This window comes from Emys orbicularis, chromosome 11 (genome assembly GCF_028017835.1).
Source record: "Emys orbicularis isolate rEmyOrb1 chromosome 11, rEmyOrb1.hap1, whole genome shotgun sequence".
Taxonomy (NCBI): Eukaryota; Metazoa; Chordata; order Testudines; family Emydidae; genus Emys; species Emys orbicularis.
The window spans coordinates 58,304,289-58,323,505 of NC_088693.1; the positions used below are offsets into that span (position 1 = coordinate 58,304,289).

Genomic DNA, 19,217 nt, shown 5'->3' on the forward strand with positions numbered 1-19,217 from the left:
GGCATTACATGCATAAAATAAAGTTGAAATAAGATTTGAACTAAAAGAGGTGGTGACATCAATGAGTGTTAATGACATAAAGTTCACCCTGTCTGCCAACATTTTGTGTAAATTCCACTGAGAAATCTCGAAAACCTTTTTTCATGGAGAACTTTTTTTTAAAAGGTTTTGGTAAGAAAAAGATAATGCCTTAAAACATGAATATTTGCAATTTTATTGAGCCTCATCCAAAGCCCATTGTAAGTCAGAAGAGAGACTCCCATTGACTTCAATTGACTTGGGATCAAGCTCATTATGAGCAGAAGTCTTATATTGTATTAATGGGATATTACTATTTTAGGAACCATTTTGTTGTCAAAGTAAAGAAAATGGGAACTGTTGCTTGGATCAAGAAGATAAACTCAAAGGAGAGAAGGTGAGTTTAATTGTTTTTCCTTCCTGTTTAAATGTAAAATTTGCACTAGGTGAAGAGCATTGCACTACTTATTACTTGTAATTACAGTACATGCAAAGTGCTATGCCATGCAGCATCCTCTAGCCAGCTGACTACAGCCCACTATGTCCCATTGCATTGCTCTGACTTTAAAGCCAGAAGGGACCATCATGATCATCTAGTCTGACCTCCTGCATGTTGCAGGCCACAGAACCATTGCTGCTGCTGTTCTGTGAAATTTCTCTTAATGATGTATGTACCATCCTGGGTGATCAGGAAGTTTTTCCATTTTCACAGGAAATGAATGCACTGTTAATGGTGGGGGATTTAGATATGTCTTCAAAGGCATAGGTAGGTGAGTGAAAGGGGAAATCTTCACCCTCTTCCACTGGAGTCTCTTGTAACAATGCAGAGGAGAGTTTGGATCTGCATGTTCAAACAATCTTTTGTGTTCCGGAATATTAATATTCTTAGGCTCTGATTCTGCAGTGACTACTGCATTAGCAATCCCTGTGCCCAGGTGAAGCCGTATGAAGTCAGTGAGGTTTTGTGTGGGTTCAGGGGTTTGTCTACATGGCGCTCATGGCAGGATTGTGTTCACAGAACTGAAGTTTGCCTCAAAAACTAAATCAGAATCATGACACTAATTTTATGTGAAAATTCCCATCCATATGAATGGTTTATTTTATGTAAACTTTCCTTTCAAAAATCTGTGCCCTGTGAGTGTGTGTAAGAGGAGTTGGGGGAAATATGGCGCCATCTCACCTCTCTATAGTTGAATAGAGGGAAGTGTGCAGCTAGGATTTCAGGTCTGTATCGTTCCACACTCCTAGCTCCAGAGGGGCCAGGGAAGGTCACTAAGCTGTGAGAGGCTGCCTTTCTCCATTTCTTCCACTGCAGCAGCCCCCACTAAATACATGGCAGTTTACTTAGCATCTCACCCAAAGGCTATTAGAGTAATTAGAAAGACTCCTGGTGACTTCAGTGAGCTTCAGATCCAGTCCTTGTGATTCTTTCTTTTTTATAAAGAATGAATTAAGTAAAAAATTGTTTGTTTGTTTGTTTGTATAAGTTTTCCACCAAGCTGTTTTCAGCAGATGAATTTCAGCCCTTGGACCCCACCCAGGAGTTTATATTTCCACCAGAATTAATGGTAGGTAGAATTGCTCTTGGTCTGTAGATATATGCTGTAACATTTGTAACGTTTACATGTAGTTCAGTACTCATCTTAATATGCTGTCTAGTAGTGGAGTGGTTCCATCGGGAGAAATATCACTTATTTTCCGATAGATCTGCAAAGATCTCAGATGTTTTTTAAATTCAGTTTTTATATTTACATACAAGAACTACATTAAAAGAACATTAAAGATGCAAAGTCAAGGACTCAAAATGTAGGGAATTACGGTTGCCTGTGCAAAGCAAAGAGCTGCTGGAGATTCTCAACAAAATAGTTGTATGAATTTTTTAATCTGGCCAAAACAACACATTTTCGTCATCTTGTTCTGAGAAAAAGCTGAACTGGTTTTGCTGAAATTTTCCAAAAATAATCAGTCTGTGGCAGACACCGCACATGGAAAATTTCAGCTTAAACAGTTAAAGTTTGACAAAGTTATAAGTCAGGCTGCGAGTTTGTCACGGAGGTCACAGATTCCATGACTTTCCATGACCTCGATGACTTCTGCAGCGGCTGGTGTGCCTGGCTCAGGGGCAGCTCAGGCAGCCCCTGCACCAGGTGCACTGGTTGCTGCTGGGGCAGTCTCGGGCCCCTGCGGTGTCCCCCCCACCCCGCAGCAGCAGAGTTTGGGTGTGGGAGGGGGCAGAGGGTGCGGCACAGGATGGGGTGAAGTGGGCTCTGGGCAACGCTTACCTGGGGGGCTTCCCAGAAGCAGCAACATCTCCCTCACTCAGCTGCTAGGCGAAGGCATGGCCAACCTGAGCCTCTGCCCAGAGCACTAGGTTCGCAGCTCCCATTGGCCGGGAACCTCAGCCAATGGGAGCTGCGGGGGGGGGGGGGGGGTGCCTGCAGGTAGAGGCAGCATTCAGAGCTGCCTGGCCACGCCTCTGCCTGCCTAGCCCTGGATTTTTTAGAAATTAATTTTCTATTGATTTCCAAGGGTATGGGATCCAGCCCTAAGTGTGTGGTTTGCAGGATATTCAGTATAAATCCTGTTTGCTGACACATCTGAGTCAGTTTTAGGCATTTTATTCATGAAGCATTAATTTCCTCCCCGTGCAAAGGGCCAGCACAAGGCTGATGCACTATTTAAGTCCCACTTAAACCCGGTTTTGAGGTTTTAAGTATGACTTCCGTGGTTAAGGAATTATTTTGGCTCCTAGTCCAGTGCCCTATTCACTAGTTAACCGCTGCCTCTCTGGAGCTTTAAATATTAAATCTACATTGTTTCCCCTATAGACAATGGCTGAAAATCAGCCAAAAAGAACTCTTGTTTTCCAAGGGGAAAGAACCACATGGATTTCACCTGCTAGCCTAAAGGAGCTTCTGGAGCTGAAGGCTAAGTACCCCAAAGCACCTCTCGTGGTGGGGAACACCAGTGTGGGTATGTAGATTCAGAGCACATCCTGTTATGCTTGTGCCAGTGTATGTATGAACAGTCGTGGGCAGCATTTAGAATTGCTTGTGTGTTCTTTGTCCTTAATATGTGGCTCAACAATGACATAGTCACAATTCTGGAAATGCAGCGATCTTCCTTTTCTCTAAATCTCATTCTACTCTATAGGGCCTGAAATGAAATTTAAAGGAGTGCATCATCCAGTTATCATCTCTCCTGCAAGGATCCTAGATCTGAATGTGGTGAGGTACACAGACAATGGTAAGTAAACCCTACTTTTGCCCTTTGAAACACATGGAGATATCTCTGCATAAGATAATACTGATCCCTTCCCTAGTGGGGAAGATGTGAACTGCTCTACAGACATCCTGGATCTCCAAGAATTTCTAGAGATGCTTGTGATTGTTTCTGCAAATAATTCCTGAGACATCCATGGATCAGGATAGCTATGATCCCCAGGGGTGGCTCCAGGCACCAGCGCACCAAGTGCGTGCCCGGGGCGGCAAGCCGCGGGGGGCGGCCTGCCGGTCACTGTGGGGGCGGCAGTCAGGGAGCCTTCGGCAGCATGCCTGCGGGAGGTCCGCCAGTCCCATGGCTTTGGCGGCAATTCGGCAGCGGGTACGCCAAAGCCGCAGGACCGGCAGACCTCCCGCAGGCATGCCGCCGAATCCACGTTACCAGCAGACCTCCCGCAGGTGCGTGCCGCCGAAAGCCGCCTGACTGCCGTGCTTGGGGCGGCAAAATACATAGAGCCGTCCCTGATGATCCCTGCCCCAATGCATGATACATTAGCAACAGCATGGGTTTGTCTAGATTAGGAAAAGAAGTTGAGGTTAAATTGGGATAGCTAGTATGTGTTATCTAATCCTAATCATGACCCAATCCCTAGTGTAGATGTGGATTAACACCTTTTACCTCAGTTTAGCTGTCTGAGGTCAGCCCTAGGGGGAGTGTAGAATCAAAGTTATTGGCTATTTGTCCTCCAATGTCTGCTTATGGAGAGGACCCTCAACATTCAGATATCCTCCCTACTACATGGAAGGGGTGGGAGAGTCAGCCAACTCTGCAGCATGTCTCCCTCTCCTCCTCTGTAACCCACAGAGGCTTCTCTGTAGATCCAGTGTTCATTCTGGGGGAGAGATAGGAGACTGGGTGGGCCAGGGGGAGGAGTGGGCAGACTGGGGTGACACCCGTTGTCGCCCCCCAACACTCTGTGGAGAATCCATGCATGGATCTCACAGCACTTTATAACATTAATTATGCCTCACAAATGCCCTAGGAGATAGATGGTATATATTACTATCCCCATTGTAAGTGAGACAGAGATGAGCAAACCGAGGCAGAAAATTTAACCAACTTGCCCAAGGCCAAAGAGAGAATCTGTCAGAGCTGGGATTACAATTTGGGAGTTCATGGCTCAGAGCATTAGACCACATCTCTCTCCCCATTTCCAGATGTGCTTAGCTGCTACCCTTGACAAAGAAGGACTCTGTACCATGACTGTTAAAGACTTTTAACCTGTCCTAGTTTAACTCCAGTTTGCACATGCAGATTTTGAAATTGATGCAGTATTTGTTTTGTTTCCTAAATTAAAGTGTAACAGAAAACTTTTAAGATGTTGCCTTATTCCTATCCACATTTTAATGAGAGCTGACTGTGAGAAAAAGGCACTGCATAATTACAAAAGTACAGTCTGGAGCAACGCTCACGTTTACTACTTACAATAACTTGGTTTCAGGACTAACCCTTGGAGCTGCCTGCAGTCTGGCTGCAGTGAAAGATGCCCTGGCAAACACAGTCTCAGAACTTCCAGGGGAGAAGACAAAGCTTTTCCGTGCTCTCTTGCATCAGTTAAAAACTCTGGGAGGACAGCAGATCAGAAACATTTCCGTATGTTGTCTATTATTGCAGTAACAAGTGGATGGGTTAGCAAAACTGCATGGAATTGCTTCTGTCTGTGCATAATATTTGTATTCACAGTTGAAATAATAGACTTTAAAATTAATTTTATGTCACTGTCAGTCTTATGACCTTTGATCAGTGTAAATCCTCACACTGTACTGACACTTACATAAAGGTGATGACTTAATGACATAATGTCCTTTTTTAGTCTTTAGGTGGAAACATTGTGAGTAGAAAGTCAACATCTGACTTGAATCCCATTCTAGCAGTTGGCAACTGTACCCTCAACCTGGCATCAAGAGGTAAGAGGCAGGGTACCTGTAAGAAGGTGGCCCTGCCTGCAGTGCCCTGCAATGGCAGGCCATGGCATAACAGGCAGGCATGCCTCAGTTTCCCTTCTTCTTATTCCTCAGAAATAGTCCAAAGCAACTTCCCAAGTAAAAGCAAAGCCCTTGGGGGGTTCATTTATTACAAAAGCCCTATGCAACATAAATAATAAAACATAGTCCAGAATTTCCCCAGCATAGTCCTTACAGTACATGCAACATACAGCCCTGGTGTCTCTCATCACACGCTGGCTCTCCAGTGTAGTCCTCTCCCTGAACTTGTAGTAGGACATCCCAGCCCTTCCAACTGTAGCGCAGGGAATATCCCCCCCCACACACAGCCTCTCTGCTGAGAGCATCCTTGCCAGGGGACCATCCCTCACTTCCACTGGCCCTCTCATGGTTCCTCTAGGTCCAGCTCTCTAGTCTTGGAGATGTCAGCAGGAAAGCTCCTCCACTGCTCGCCTGCCTTCCGCCCTCTCCAGCCTTTGTCTCTGCCTCTCTAGCTTAGAGCCAGCAGGCAATTGCCTCTGCTGCTCCTCCTGTCTCCAACCCTGGTTTTCTGGCTTGGGGACGCCAGCCAGCAAACCCCTCTTGTTGCTCTCTTTGCCTTCAGCCTTCCCCCAGGAAGCACCTTTTTCTTCCTTCCAGGACCTCCTCGAGTCCCCCGGTCTCTAGCAGGACTCACTGGGTCTCCCTCTCACTGAATCTCTCCATGATCCTTTATAGCCCCCCAGGTGCTGTACCACCCTCTTAATTGGCCAAATGGGAGCATTTGTCCTGGCACAGGGGAGCTGGAACTGCTTCGTTTTACAAGGGACAGCCCCCCTCTGACAGTGCCGCTCTGTGTATTTGTACTGAAGATGTTGGAAGTGTGATAAGGAACAAAATTACAACCAATTAATGTTGTTCAAGAAATCCACATCCTGCCACGCACAAAGCCATGTCTGTGGGGAGACTGTGGAAACTGGCAACACATGAGGGACATAGGATTTCCACAGGCCTAGTCAAGTGTACCTCTATAGCCAGGAAATCAGTAAAAACATCAAAGGAACAGAATGATTCAGGTTGCTGTGCACGTGGCCCCTTGCTTATTTTAATTCTGACCTAAGGGGGAATAAAGTAAGCAGGTGCTGTATGCATAGACATATGCATAGGCTGGCAGGATGGAAATGCATCCTTTCATTCTGTGATGGACCATTCCTCCTTTGTTTGTGACCTCATTACACATCACTCATCACCCTGTAGAACACATTCACCACATAGTTGTTTCCTGGTCAGGATTTGTGCACTACTTCTTTTGCCATTTTTCGTGAATACACAGGGGTGGGCATGAGAGCCAGAATTTCTGTCAAAATACAGTTCCACTCCGCAAAATGACTTTATAAAAAAAAAAAAGCACTGTCTCACTCAACAGAGCCACCCTGTGCCTGTGTTGAGAGACAAGCCTGCTTACCTGAGTGACAAACAAGAGTTTTTATAGATTTTCATTCCCATCAACCCTGCAGAGACAATGCAGCTAAGAGAGGAGTCTAGTCCTTGAGTCTGCTTAACAGAATTGTTCACCAAGGGCCAAGAATTGACTCCTGGCAGACCCTCTGAAGAGAAGGGCTGCACAGACATTAATTGGCCACAGGACTCTTCTTACAGGTGATGATGTACACGAAGGAACAGGTCCCAGTTAGACTCCCAGGTCCTAGTGTTAATTTGCAGCTGGCAGATAGACAAATAATCATTTTACCTGTAAATATAGCATGTTCAGTGTGGACTCGCGGGATAATCTACCAGGGACCTCCAGAAGCCATTTGTTTTGTGTATTGGACTTTCATTATTTTTCTCTGTCAAAGCTTGGCAGTTCACCTTTCCTGGATTTTCAAAATAGGGATCTCTCCTTATACTATTGGATGGATAGATCGCAATCACATTATTGCATGTGGCATTTGTAAGAATAATCCCCATAATATGGCAGCCATTTTATAAATTTCACTCCCCTTGGATTGGGAGAGGGTGTTTCACCTTGTGGACCAAAGATCCTTTGGTTATAGGAAGCCTGAGACCTGGATGAGGACTGTGGAAGCTAACCAATGTAAATATTAAATATGGTTAATTATTAATTATTATTAAAATTTAATAAACAGTTCCTTTGTTGCTAACACATTGTGTACTTTATGCAGCATATGCAAAGCATAAAGGACACCAGTGTTTAGAAAATGTACACTTATTAATCATATTTATTATTTGTATTATGGTAGCCCCTTCAGTCCCAATCTGATCAGGGCTCCATTGTTCTGGGTGCCATATTAGACAGATCCTGCCCCAAAGAATATACAATCTGAGGCCCCAGTCCTGCCAGCACTTGCACGTGCTTAAACTTTACACAGGTGAGCTGTCCCATTGAGTTCAGTGGAGTTACTCATCTGCATAAAGTTAAGCACATGCAAAAGTTTTTTTGCCGGATTAGGGCACAACTTGAAACAAAACAAGTGGATACAATAAACAAATGGAGTGAGTTCGGGAGAGAGGATGAGGATAACATGATAGCAACACCTGGGCTATCCACATATATAATTAACAGTTTAGGTATATAAATAAGCAGTAGGTTTTATTGATGATCGGAGCACTATTTCCTGTAAGCATAATGCTATATTTAGAATGTCCTAACACTTCAACACTGTTTCAACAAGCTGTATCAATTTACACAGTGTTGACTAAGATATTATATTAACTTTAATTTCCTAGTGTTCCCATGTAAACATTTTATGATGGGGGAAAAGCACACTGGTGAATTACATACATATAAAATAGGAATGCTTTAGGAGAAAGTGTGCTGGCTGTTGCTCTTTTCTGATCCGTTAGATGGTCATGTGTATTGTTAAATTAGGTGGATATTTCAGAACAGTGTGTAATTTGCAAATATAAGGACACTCACCAGCTGTCCTAATCCTGCTTTTAGATGTTCAGATTGGCATTTAGGTACATTAAGTCTTCTGAATGTCAAACTGTGGGACTGTATTTCCTTGTTTATTGTTCATTACTTACTCAGATACTACAGTGATGATGGTCAGAGAAGTTCCTTGAGATTTGGATGTCCTACTAAGACTCTCACCTACAGCCCCTGTCTACACTACAGATGTCTGCCAGGATAGATGTACCCCTGAACCTGCTGGCATGAAGAGTTGTGATCCCTGACTAATGAAGCTATGCTGGCAGACGTCTGTTATGTAGATGCAGTTATACTGCCAAAACTGTGCTTTCACTGTAATGTTATACTGGCACAGCTTTGCCAGAATAGCTGTGTCCGCACTAGGAGGGTTTTGCTATTAAATCTGGTAAAGCTTTCCTAATGTAGACATAGCCATAGAAACTGGGCCCTATATGTTATGTTGCTTTAGAACAATGGCCTTTTGCTGGTATAACTTATTTCACTCAAGGAAGTAGCCTAAGCTATTTGAGCAAATCACTCTTTTGATGGTACAAGCTGCACCTCCATTAGGAAGGTTTGCCGGGGTAGTTAGACTGATATAGCTATACCAGCAAACCCTCTGTAGTGTAGACAAGGCCTAAGTAGTCACATGGTTTTTGGACTGGGAATTTCAAAGGGCCTAGTGGAGTTAGGTGCCCAACTCTCTTTGGAAATCTACCTCCCTCCCTTAGGTCCCTTTCAGAATCCCAGCTTTAATCATAGGTTTCAGAGTTAATCTCATAAAATTGTGACCTTTTAAACTTTCAAAACAGTTGATCAAAAAGAGAAAGGAAAAGACAATACAAATTCTTCCTCTAGTAACTATTGAAAATAGAGAGACCACTTACATTTAAGGTGCATGCTATTGATGGGATTTTATATGAACTTTAAGTAATTCTTTTCCCAGAAGTATTCCATATTCTTCCTTGACAATTAAATTGAATTTACATATTTAAACTGCCAAGAGTTCACTTCTCATTGTACAGAGATTGCCGTTTCTTTTTTCTCTAATAGAAGGAACACGGTGGATTTCTTTGAGTGACATTTTTGCCAATGGAGTTGGTAACAATACCCTTATGCCAGAAGAAGTCTTAGTCTCTGTTCACATCCCTCATTCCAGGAAGGTAAATGTTGCTGTGATGTTTGGATTTGTTTTGTGATAAGGATGGTTTAACCAGTGTTTATATGGAATTAAAGAAAGAACAGGAGGAAGAAATACCATCTGTAGTTTAAAAAAAAACAAAAACCACCCAACTAGTGAAATGTTTTGGAGGGCATTGATATATTCTCTATCCCAGAACGCTGCCCATTTTCAGCCTGGCTAGACCTCCAGTCATTATGCAGATGAAGCTCCCGTTATCTCCTGAGGGTTTTGCCTACATAGGGACTACAGGATTGATACATGGTCCATGCTTCCATGCATAATTGCTGCACCAGACAATGTTGTTTGCTTGGTGCTGTGTCACCAGTAACATTGTGTAAGGGCAATATCTCTGGGAATTGGTAAGCAGACTGTTTGGGAGATACCCGCAGGCAGTCGCACATCTCTGGTCTTGAATAAAAATGTGACTTAATTGAATTTAGATGACTAAAGGAAAAGATCTGTAAAAGCAGAAGATAGAGTTGAAATACTGGCTTGATTTGTGCTTGAGTCCAGAGGTTTAGGCAGAGGTTGAGCCTCTTCAGTTTTGTCTCCCATTCTAAATGCAGCCCACTCCCATTCCCCCTTACCTCTCAGTAACCATTTGTGAGAGGGGGGTCAGACCAGCTGCGCTCTGCAGGAGATGGAGAGGGACGCGGGTTTGCTTGCAAGACGACAGTGAAGAGGGAACTATTGGATGGTTAAGGGAAGGGAATGAATGGTCCTAAATGTTTTGGAAGTAGAATCCATGCTCTATGGTATTTGTTACCTTAGTTCATATAGGTCTCTATTGGAACATATTACATTTCTGTGCATACTTCCTAGCCTCTGTTTGATTTTTCTTAGGGGGAGTTTGTATCGGCATTCCGACAGGCCCAGCGCCGGGAAAACGCTCTACCAATTGCTAATGCTGGGATGAGGGTACTTTTTGCGGAAGGCACAGACATAATTATGGACTTTGGCATTTTCTATGGCGGCATTGGCTCTACCACCGTCTGTGCAAAACACACCTGTCAGGCACTCATAGGGAGGTACCGTATGAATTCCTAGAGACTTAATATAGCTTTCAAATTGGAATATTGTTAGTTTTTTTTAGTGTTTCAGGGCATAAATACAGAGATCCTTTATTTACAGAATGGTTGATGCCATTTATAACCCACCAAATGAACACAGATCAGCCCAAGTGATAAGTCATCTCCCCACCCCAGAATGGAATATTTACACTTTTCTATTCTAAATGTTTTAAAGCCTGTGTATGAATGTTGTGCTCATTGAAAGGTCTCTCCAGAGGGCGAGTACAGTTGCTTTATTAGTGTCACTACATCACTTTGCTGTTGTGCCCCAACCTGACCTCGAGGGACCTCTACCAGTTCTTCATCCATTCCGTCTCTAACAGCTGTGCTGAAACTTGGCTGCTAATTCATTAGTATGAGGGAGTGGGGTTCTAAAGTGGGCACTGAAGAGGGACTCATCCCTGCACTAGCAGTACCAGCAGCAAAGGGCCTGAGGGGACTTATGCCTCCTCGGTTCGATGGCAGCCAGGGTTGGGTGTGGCCCCAAAAACAGACTAGGGCATGCCTAGGGGCTGCTTTAACTTGCCTCCCCCATTGAGGCTGGGGAAGGCAGGGATATGGTATTTTAGCATAGACTAGCTCTCTGCACTGGTCTTAGCCAATCAATAGCAGTAATCAGAACTCACCACCTAGCTAGCAGATGTCAGGTGCAGCTTTCTCTATCTATGCTCCTGGCCGAGGTGCATTATAAGGAGGGACCTGAAGGAGGAAATGCCATTGATTGTGCAGGTTGTGACTGGGAGTTTTTCTCACATGTAAGGAGCAGCATGGGAGAAAATGAGAATATGATTTAACCACCAAAAAACTGGGCTTGTGCTAACCTGAACCTCCTCAAATTTCAGGGCCCGTGAACAAACCCTTGGGAACTGTTTCTCTCATGCAACTTATGACCCAATTTTGAATTGGATTTGGAAGGCTTTCACGTCGCTTTTAGTATTTCTCCTGTGCTAACATAACATATTCTTGCTGAATAACTACTTGGTGTGGTTAAATAGTCAGGTTACCATTTACGTAACGAGGGCTTACAGGATATTTGAGTATTGTAATTTAAAGCATTGATTCTTTTATTATTAATCTGGGAACTAGGTAGCACTTTGGAATAGGGTATTATCTTACTCACTCATTAGACCTGGGTTCAAATTCTTGTGCTAATCACAAGTGAAAATAAGGCCCTGATGTAATGCTCTTTAAAGTCAATGGGAGGCTTTCCACTGAGTTAAATGGGCTTTAGATCAGGCCATAAGTATGCTTATCTGTTGTGGTACATAGTGGACATTGGTCTACAAAGAGTCCTTTGGATCAGAAGGGTGCTTTATATGTTTTCTATTCCTTCTATATAGTGACAGGACAGAGTTAATTGTTCCTAAACAATCCCTAATATTCCCTGAATTGTGGGCACTTGTTATGTCTAAATAAATAATCCTTTCCCTTTGAGCACCCAATTTAAAATGTTAAATAAGAATTGCATGCTTTCTGTGCAGCTTATGTAGTGTGAGTTCCTGACAACCCTTTTCCTGTTGCAAGCTTTTCATTGAACATCATGGCAGACCTACAGTTTATTCACATAGATACCCATTCAGCAAAGCACGTAAGCACGTACCTAAGTCTGTCCGTATTCAACAAAGTGCAAAGGCACGTGCTTGCTGAATCGGGGCCTTAAATTGATGTAACACTATGTTACACTCCTTTTAATTGTAACGACACCCAGATGCCACAGCAATGGCTGTCTTATAAAAATATGTAAACAAATAAAATCAGACCTTCTGAATTTTTGTTTATATCCTTAATGTTTATAGCCAGTTCATCAAAAACTAATAAAAAATAAATGACAAAAAATCTACTGTTGCCCTCAAAGATGTTTGTACGAGAGAGAGATGTCTGAGCTCTTGGATCAACCCATTATATTTAACTGGCCTTCTGTGTATTCAGACAGTGTTCTGTTTTTCTGGTTTAGGCACTGACAGTTGGTATTATTGTTCTTGAGTGTCAAGATTTGCTCTAATAGATACAGTGACTAGGATTTTCAAAAGTGCCTAAAGCAGTTAGGACCACAAGTCAAGTCATGATCTTTTCAACCTCTCTTTAACTGAGAGTTTTTCCAGGCCCTTGATTATTCTGTTGCTCTTCTCTGAACCCTCTGTAATTCTTGCAATATCCTTTTTGTGATGGAGTGCCCCCTGTCAATAATTGAAAATGCTGATAAATCGTTTCTCTAAACTCTGTCCTATTGTGCCATTTGATCAGTTTATAAGCTGAAACACCTCCCCTCCATTATCTTTTTGTTAGATTTTGCTATGCCTTTGATCTCTCTCAACATTGTGCACTCCGTTTCCATTTCTTGATTTTGAGGCCAGTAGTATAGCCCTGCTAATATATTTATATTCTTACAGCTTGGGATTTTTATCCATATAGAATCAACTGTGTGACATACTTCAAAAGAGCAGAATTTTCAGAAGATGCCGAGCATCCATCATCTGAAAATCTGACCCCTTTAAAATGTCTCAAGTTGGCATCCAAAATCACTAGTCCCTTTTGAAAGTTCAGGCCATTATCTATTGTATAGTGATAATTTTTAATAGAATTAAACTGGGGCTGTCAAGCAATTAAAAAAATTAATCACAATTAATTGTGCAATTAATCACGCTGTTAAACAATAATAGAATACCATTTATTTAAATATTTTTGAATGTTTTCTACATTTTCAAGTATATTTATTTCAATTTACAACACAGAATACAAAATGTACAGTGCTTGCTTTATATTTATTTTTTATTACAAATATTTGCATAGTAAAAAACAAAAGCAATAGTATTTTTCAATTCACCTAATACAAGTACTGTAGTGCAATCTCTTTATCATGAAAGTTGAACTTACAAATGTAGAATTATGTACAAAAAATAACTGCATTCAAAAATAAAACAATGTAAAACTTGAGAGCCTACAAGTCCACTCAGTCCTACTTCAGTCAATCACTCAGACAAAAAAGTTTGGTTACAATTTGAAGGAGATAATGCTGCCCATTTCTTATTTACAATGTCACCTGAAAGTGAGAACAGGCGTTCGCATGGCACTGTTGTAGCCGGCATCGCAAGATATTTACATCTCAGATGCTCTAAAGATTCATATGTCCCTTCATGCTTCAACCACAATTCCAGAGGACATGCGTCCATGCTGATGACGGGTTCTGCTCAATAATGATCCAAAGCAGAGCAGACCGACGCATGTTCATTTTCATCATCTGAGTCAGATGCCACCAGCAGAAGGTTGATTTTCTTTTTTGATGGTTTGGATTCTGTAGTTTCTGCATCTGAGTGTTGGTTTCTTAAGACTTCTGAAAGCATGCTCCATACCTCGTCCCTCTCAGATTTTGGAAGGCACTTCAGATTCTTAAATCTTGGGTCGAGTGCTGTAGCTATTTTTAGAAATCTCACATTGGTACCTTCTTTGCTTTTTGTCAAATCTGCTGTGAAAGTGTTCTTAAAATGAACATGTGCTGGGTCATCATCTGAGACTGCTATAACATGAAATATATGGCAGAATGCGAGTAAAACAGAACAGGAGACATAAAATTCTCCCCCATGGAGTTTAGTCACAAATTTAATTAACACATTTTTTTAACGAGCATCATCAACATGGAAGCATGTCCTCTGGAATGGTGGCTAAAGCATGAAGGGGCATACGAATGTTTAGCATATCTGGCACGTAAATACCTTGCAATGCCGGCTACAAAAGTGCCATGCGAATGCCTGTTCTCACTTTCAGGTGACATTGTAAATAAGAAGCAGGAAGCAGTATCTCCCGTAAATATAAACAAACATGTTTGTCTTAGCGATTGGCTGAACAAGAAGTAGGACTGAGTGGACTTGTAGGCTCTAAAGTTTTACATTGTTTTGTTTTTGAGTGCAGTTATGTAACAAAAAAAAATCTACATTTGAAAGTTACACTTTCACAAAAAAGAGATTGCACTACAGTACTTGTCTGAGATGAATTGAAAAATACTGTTTCTTTTGTTTATCATTTTTACAGTGCAAATATTTGTAATAAAAATAATAATATAAAGTGAGCACTGTACACTTTGTATTCTGTGTAGTAATAAAAATCAATATATTTGCAAATGTAGAAAAAAATCCAAACATATTTAATAAATTTCAATTGGTATTCTGTTGTTTAACAGTGCGATTAATCATGATTAATTTTTTTATTCGTGATTAATTTTTTTGAGTTAATCGCATGAGTTAACTGCGATTAATCGACAGCTATAAATTAAACCAGTTTTCATAGTTTAAAAAAAGCTGATTTATTTTACTAGCATATAGGGCTCAATTACGTTGACTTCATTGAGACTATTCGTGTGAGTAGCAGCTGTTCGATGTGAACCACACCGTGTTACAGATCGAAGTCCCAATCTTGCTCCCATTGAAATCCAAACTACAATTGACTTCATTGTGAGAAGGATCATGCCCATGTCTGTGATACAAGCAAGTTAGTCTGGTCACCATTTAGTTCGTCCAGCTGTGCCTAATATACTGATTGCAGTATTATTATTATTTCTGCCAGGCATTGGAATGAGCAGATGCTGGATGAAGCTTGCAGACTGGTTCTTAAAGAAGTTTCTCTGCCGGGCTCAGCCCCAGGTGGGAAGGTGGAATATAGAAGGACTTTGATTGTCAGTTTCCTCTTCAAATTCTACCTGGAAGTGCTTCAGTCATTGAACAGGATGGTAAATTCATGTCCTGGGTTTATTTTCATGAAGTCTAGTGAAAGGTCTTGTACTCTGTATTTATTTATCCAGTTTGTACTGTGTGCTGATCATAATTTCTGTGTTCACAAAGAATTTTAAAAATACATAACAACATATCAGTGCCACTATTAAAAGAGCTCTCTCTCTAAAAAAAATAAAAAAGAGAGAGATCATCTTATTTGGTCTACCTCTTCTCAAAAGGACAAATAGCTGGGATAAATAAATGGCTTTGCAATGTGCATAAATGTCACAAACTAACTATCTATGCTATGATTTTTTGGTTTGGAGAGAAGACTTGTAGAAAAATCTATTCAGATATCATTGTGTGGTTCTAATTTTGATTTTTCTTTCTGAAGGATTCCTGTATTAAATCTGTTCAGTTTCCAAAGAAAAGAATGTTTTCTTTAATTGCCAGCCTTGCAAACTAAGGCTACGTCTACACTACGGGGGGGATCGATTTCGAATACGCAAATTCAGCTACGGGAATAGCATAGCTGAATTCGACGTATCTGATCCGATTTACCCCGCTGTGAGGACGGCGGCAAATCGACTGCCGCGGCTCCCCCGTCAACGGCACTTACTCCTACCTGGGCTGGTGGAGTATGCGCGTCGATTCGGGGATCGATTATCGCGTCCCAACGAGACGCGATAAATCGATCCCCAAGAGATCAATTTTCTACCGCCGATCCGGGCGGGTAGTGAAGACCAGCCCTTAGCTTGGGCTCTGAGTCAAGCTGTTTTTTTCCTTTCTCACCTATCACCACCAGCAGCAAAGGTTCTATGTCAGTTTTGTTCTTACCTCAAAACAAAGTTAACCTCTTCTTACTGCAGTTCCTTTCATTGGTCTCCTGAAACAGCTGTGGTGTTATGCTCCAAATGCTTTTTGTGTGTGTGTGTGTGTATTTTTTAAATAAATATTTTATGAATGCTCAACAGTCTTCACTTCATTTTCAGCTACTTTTTTGGGCTCTTCTAAATAGGGGGAAACTTGAGAGGCTTATGTTCAATCATTGCGGTTGCTAATTCTTTTAACAGAAATGTTTGTGTTGTGAAAACATAACTATTATTATTAAAACACTTCTCTTTCAGGACCCCCATCTGTATCCTGACATATCGGAGAAATATGGGAGTGTGCTACAAGATTTCCAACCCAAAATGCCCCAGAGCGAACAAATATACCAGGTCAGTGAGGATCTTTTAATACTGCCCTTCAGTTTAAAAGACACTGTTAAAAATTAAGATACAAGAAGAGCCCAAGCAGTGAAGGCCAGATACAGATTTTGCAAAGCACTGAGGATGCTGAACTCTGTGGTTTTGATTTAAGCTCATTAATCATTATGGCTTCAGTTTTCTTAACGCTAGTTATTTTAACTTATCCCTACTTTAGTACATGCTCAGTCCTTACAGAGACCTAAGTGATTGGAATAGAGTATGGAAATGAGATGAAGTACAATAGAACTTCAGATTTATGAACACCTCGGGAATGGAGGTTGTGTGTAACTCTGAAATGTTCGTAACTCTGAACAAAACATTATGGTTGTTTCTTTCATACAACTGAATATTGACTTAATACAGTTTTGAAACTTTACTATTCAGAAGAAAAATGCTGCTTTCCCTTTATTTTTTTTACTAGTTTATATTTAACACAGTACTGTGCTGTATTTGCTTTTTTTTTTTTTTTTTAATCTCTGCTGCTGCCTAATTGCGTACTTCTGGTTCCAAATGTGGTGTGTGGGTGACTGGTTGGTTTGTAACTCTGGTGTTCATAACTCTGAGGTTCTACTATATGTGATTGAACAGATTATCATGTGTTCAAATAAAATTTAGCAGCAGAGGGGAACAGAGAGCTATTCTTCATGTCCTTGAGCAGAAAATTTTTTCCTGTTCTGCAAGAATTTTTGAGATTTCAAAATCTTCTTTCCCATCCCAAATCGGGACAAAAAGTCTAATCTCAAAAATTTTCATGAACCAAAAATCCAAAACCAATTTGTATCAAGGCAATCAAAATGTTTCATTTTGATAATTTCAAAATGTTTCATTTTAATTTTAACTTTTTTTACATTTTTGTTTCCTATCAATTAACTTAAATTACAAAAAGTCATTTTAAACTGAAAAATCATTTAGAAAATGACAAAAGAGGACATTTTGACAATTCTGAAGCTTTTTTTTCCCTCAAAGTTTTTTTGAAACAGGAAATTTGCGAAGTTCTGTTTTTGACTAATTGGCATTTTCTGATTAAAAAATTTTAGTCCAAAAATTCATGCCCAGCTCTAGTGATGGTCATCTGGAAACAGCAGCATTATTCCTGGGGCTACACCCTATGTGACAGTGGGAATGGGAACCAGTGGAAAACTGAAAACATTTCTGTTGTATTAATATAAGATTGTATCTTAAAATGTTCCAATTAGAGTTAAATCAAATAAATAACAGAGGGGAAGAGAAATTAAGCAGCAAAGGTAATTGGTGGAAAGAGATGTTGAAATTTGAAATGAGCTAGGGCATCGATGAGGCAAAAAGATATAGGAAGGCTGTTCCAGGGGGCAGTAGCTACAGGGGAGAAGGCTCTTGTACCAGTGGTGATGTAGGGATAGAAAGAAGCCAGTATTAATCTGAAAATCTGAGGTAGCAGGGGGAAAAAGAGGAAGGAGGAGGATGCAAAGTGCTTGAAGAATCTATTATTCTATCATAATGTGCTATTGTCAATAGCTCTTAAACAAAATTATATTCATGTGAAATAGGGTGACCAGACAGCAAATGTGAAAAATTGGGATGCGGGTGGGGGGTAATAGGAGCCTATATAAGAAAAAGATCCAAAAATCGGGACTGTCCCTATAAAATCGGGACATCTGGTCACCCTGATGTGAAATTACACAGAAGAGAGCCATATTCTCTGCTGGTATAACTCTGACTTCATTGCAGTAAACACATGGTTCTTACTAGTATAAAGTGAGAGGAGAATCAGGCATAGTAAGTTGTATACTACTTTAAAGTCAGTTTTCTAGCAAAAACAAAGAATGACTGTGGCTCTTTTCTTGTTAAAACATGAGCAAAGTCAGGAACAACAACATCTGGAGGCTTACACAACTGCAGAAAAAATACCTTGTTGTAACAATAACATATCACAAGGGATGAAACCATTTATTTTAATATAGAACCAAATCTAGGTCAGAGTCAGTGTTTCATTAGTATTTTCATTATCAAAACATGTTTGAACAGGGAGAAACTTAAGTAATTGTTTGTCTTCATACATCACTGGCTTTCACACTGCTTATAAAATTGAACATTGTAGACAAAACTTGTCATCCCCATTTCACAAGAGGAATAGCTTTCCTTTTCAGTAGATTTTCCAGTAAGCACAGAGCTCCACTCGGTGTCACATGTAGCCATTTACAGATTTAGAAGATTTTTCAGTAGGTTCAAGAAGTTCATTTGTAGTGAATGATGAGTTATTAGAAACTTGCAACAGGATATTAATATATTGTGGTAAATGGGCTGATTAGCTGCTCCTAAGATGTACTTCTGACTGCATTGCATGTAGGAACATAGAATTGCATACTGGATGGATTAGTGTGGCCCATCTAGTTCAGTATCCTGACAGTGACCTGTGCCAGAAGCTTCAGATGATGGTGCAAGAAACTCTGCAGCAGGCAGTTATAGGAGAGCCCCCCACAAGGGAAACACTATCCCACAGTAGTTAGAGATTAACATATGCCCTCAAGCATGAGAGTTTAAATCCCCTCTGAAACTGCTTGTTTGTTGGCATTTTTAGATCCTTGCTATAACTTTGGATAATCTTTCCTATATAAATGACAAATCCTTTTTTGGGTCCCACTAAGCTCTTGTAAGAGTAGAACAGCAACCTTTAGAAAGTGACAGCTGCCATATCACATCCCCCATTCATTAGAATTAGAATTCACAAACAACTTCATGTCCCTTCAGGAACCAAAGATGTCCAACAGGCAGAAAATATAGCACACACTGATAAGCAAAAAGGTACCGCAGCACTGAAAGGAAATAGAATCTCTTTTTTAGTGGCATGTTAAAGTGTGTGGAGAAGAGTGGCTGATGG

The 19,217-nt window shown here is 40.9% G+C and overlaps 1 protein-coding gene across 1 annotated transcript in view; it reads left to right on the forward strand.

Annotated features, from left to right (window-relative positions):
• The window catches only part of AOX1 (aldehyde oxidase 1), an 81,434-nt gene that overhangs the window by 13,129 nt on the left and 49,088 nt on the right, over window positions 1-19,217 (forward strand). Inside the window, exons 7-16 of the mRNA XM_065413109.1 lie at window positions 341-415; window positions 1,506-1,586; window positions 2,847-2,991; window positions 3,172-3,264; window positions 4,742-4,893; window positions 5,114-5,207; window positions 9,208-9,317; window positions 10,181-10,365; window positions 14,965-15,127; window positions 16,238-16,330. Coding sequence (XP_065269181.1) covers window positions 341-415; window positions 1,506-1,586; window positions 2,847-2,991; window positions 3,172-3,264; window positions 4,742-4,893; window positions 5,114-5,207; window positions 9,208-9,317; window positions 10,181-10,365; window positions 14,965-15,127; window positions 16,238-16,330 — 1,191 coding nt within the window. The remainder of the gene's footprint in view (window positions 1-340; window positions 416-1,505; window positions 1,587-2,846; window positions 2,992-3,171; window positions 3,265-4,741; window positions 4,894-5,113; window positions 5,208-9,207; window positions 9,318-10,180; window positions 10,366-14,964; window positions 15,128-16,237; window positions 16,331-19,217) is intronic.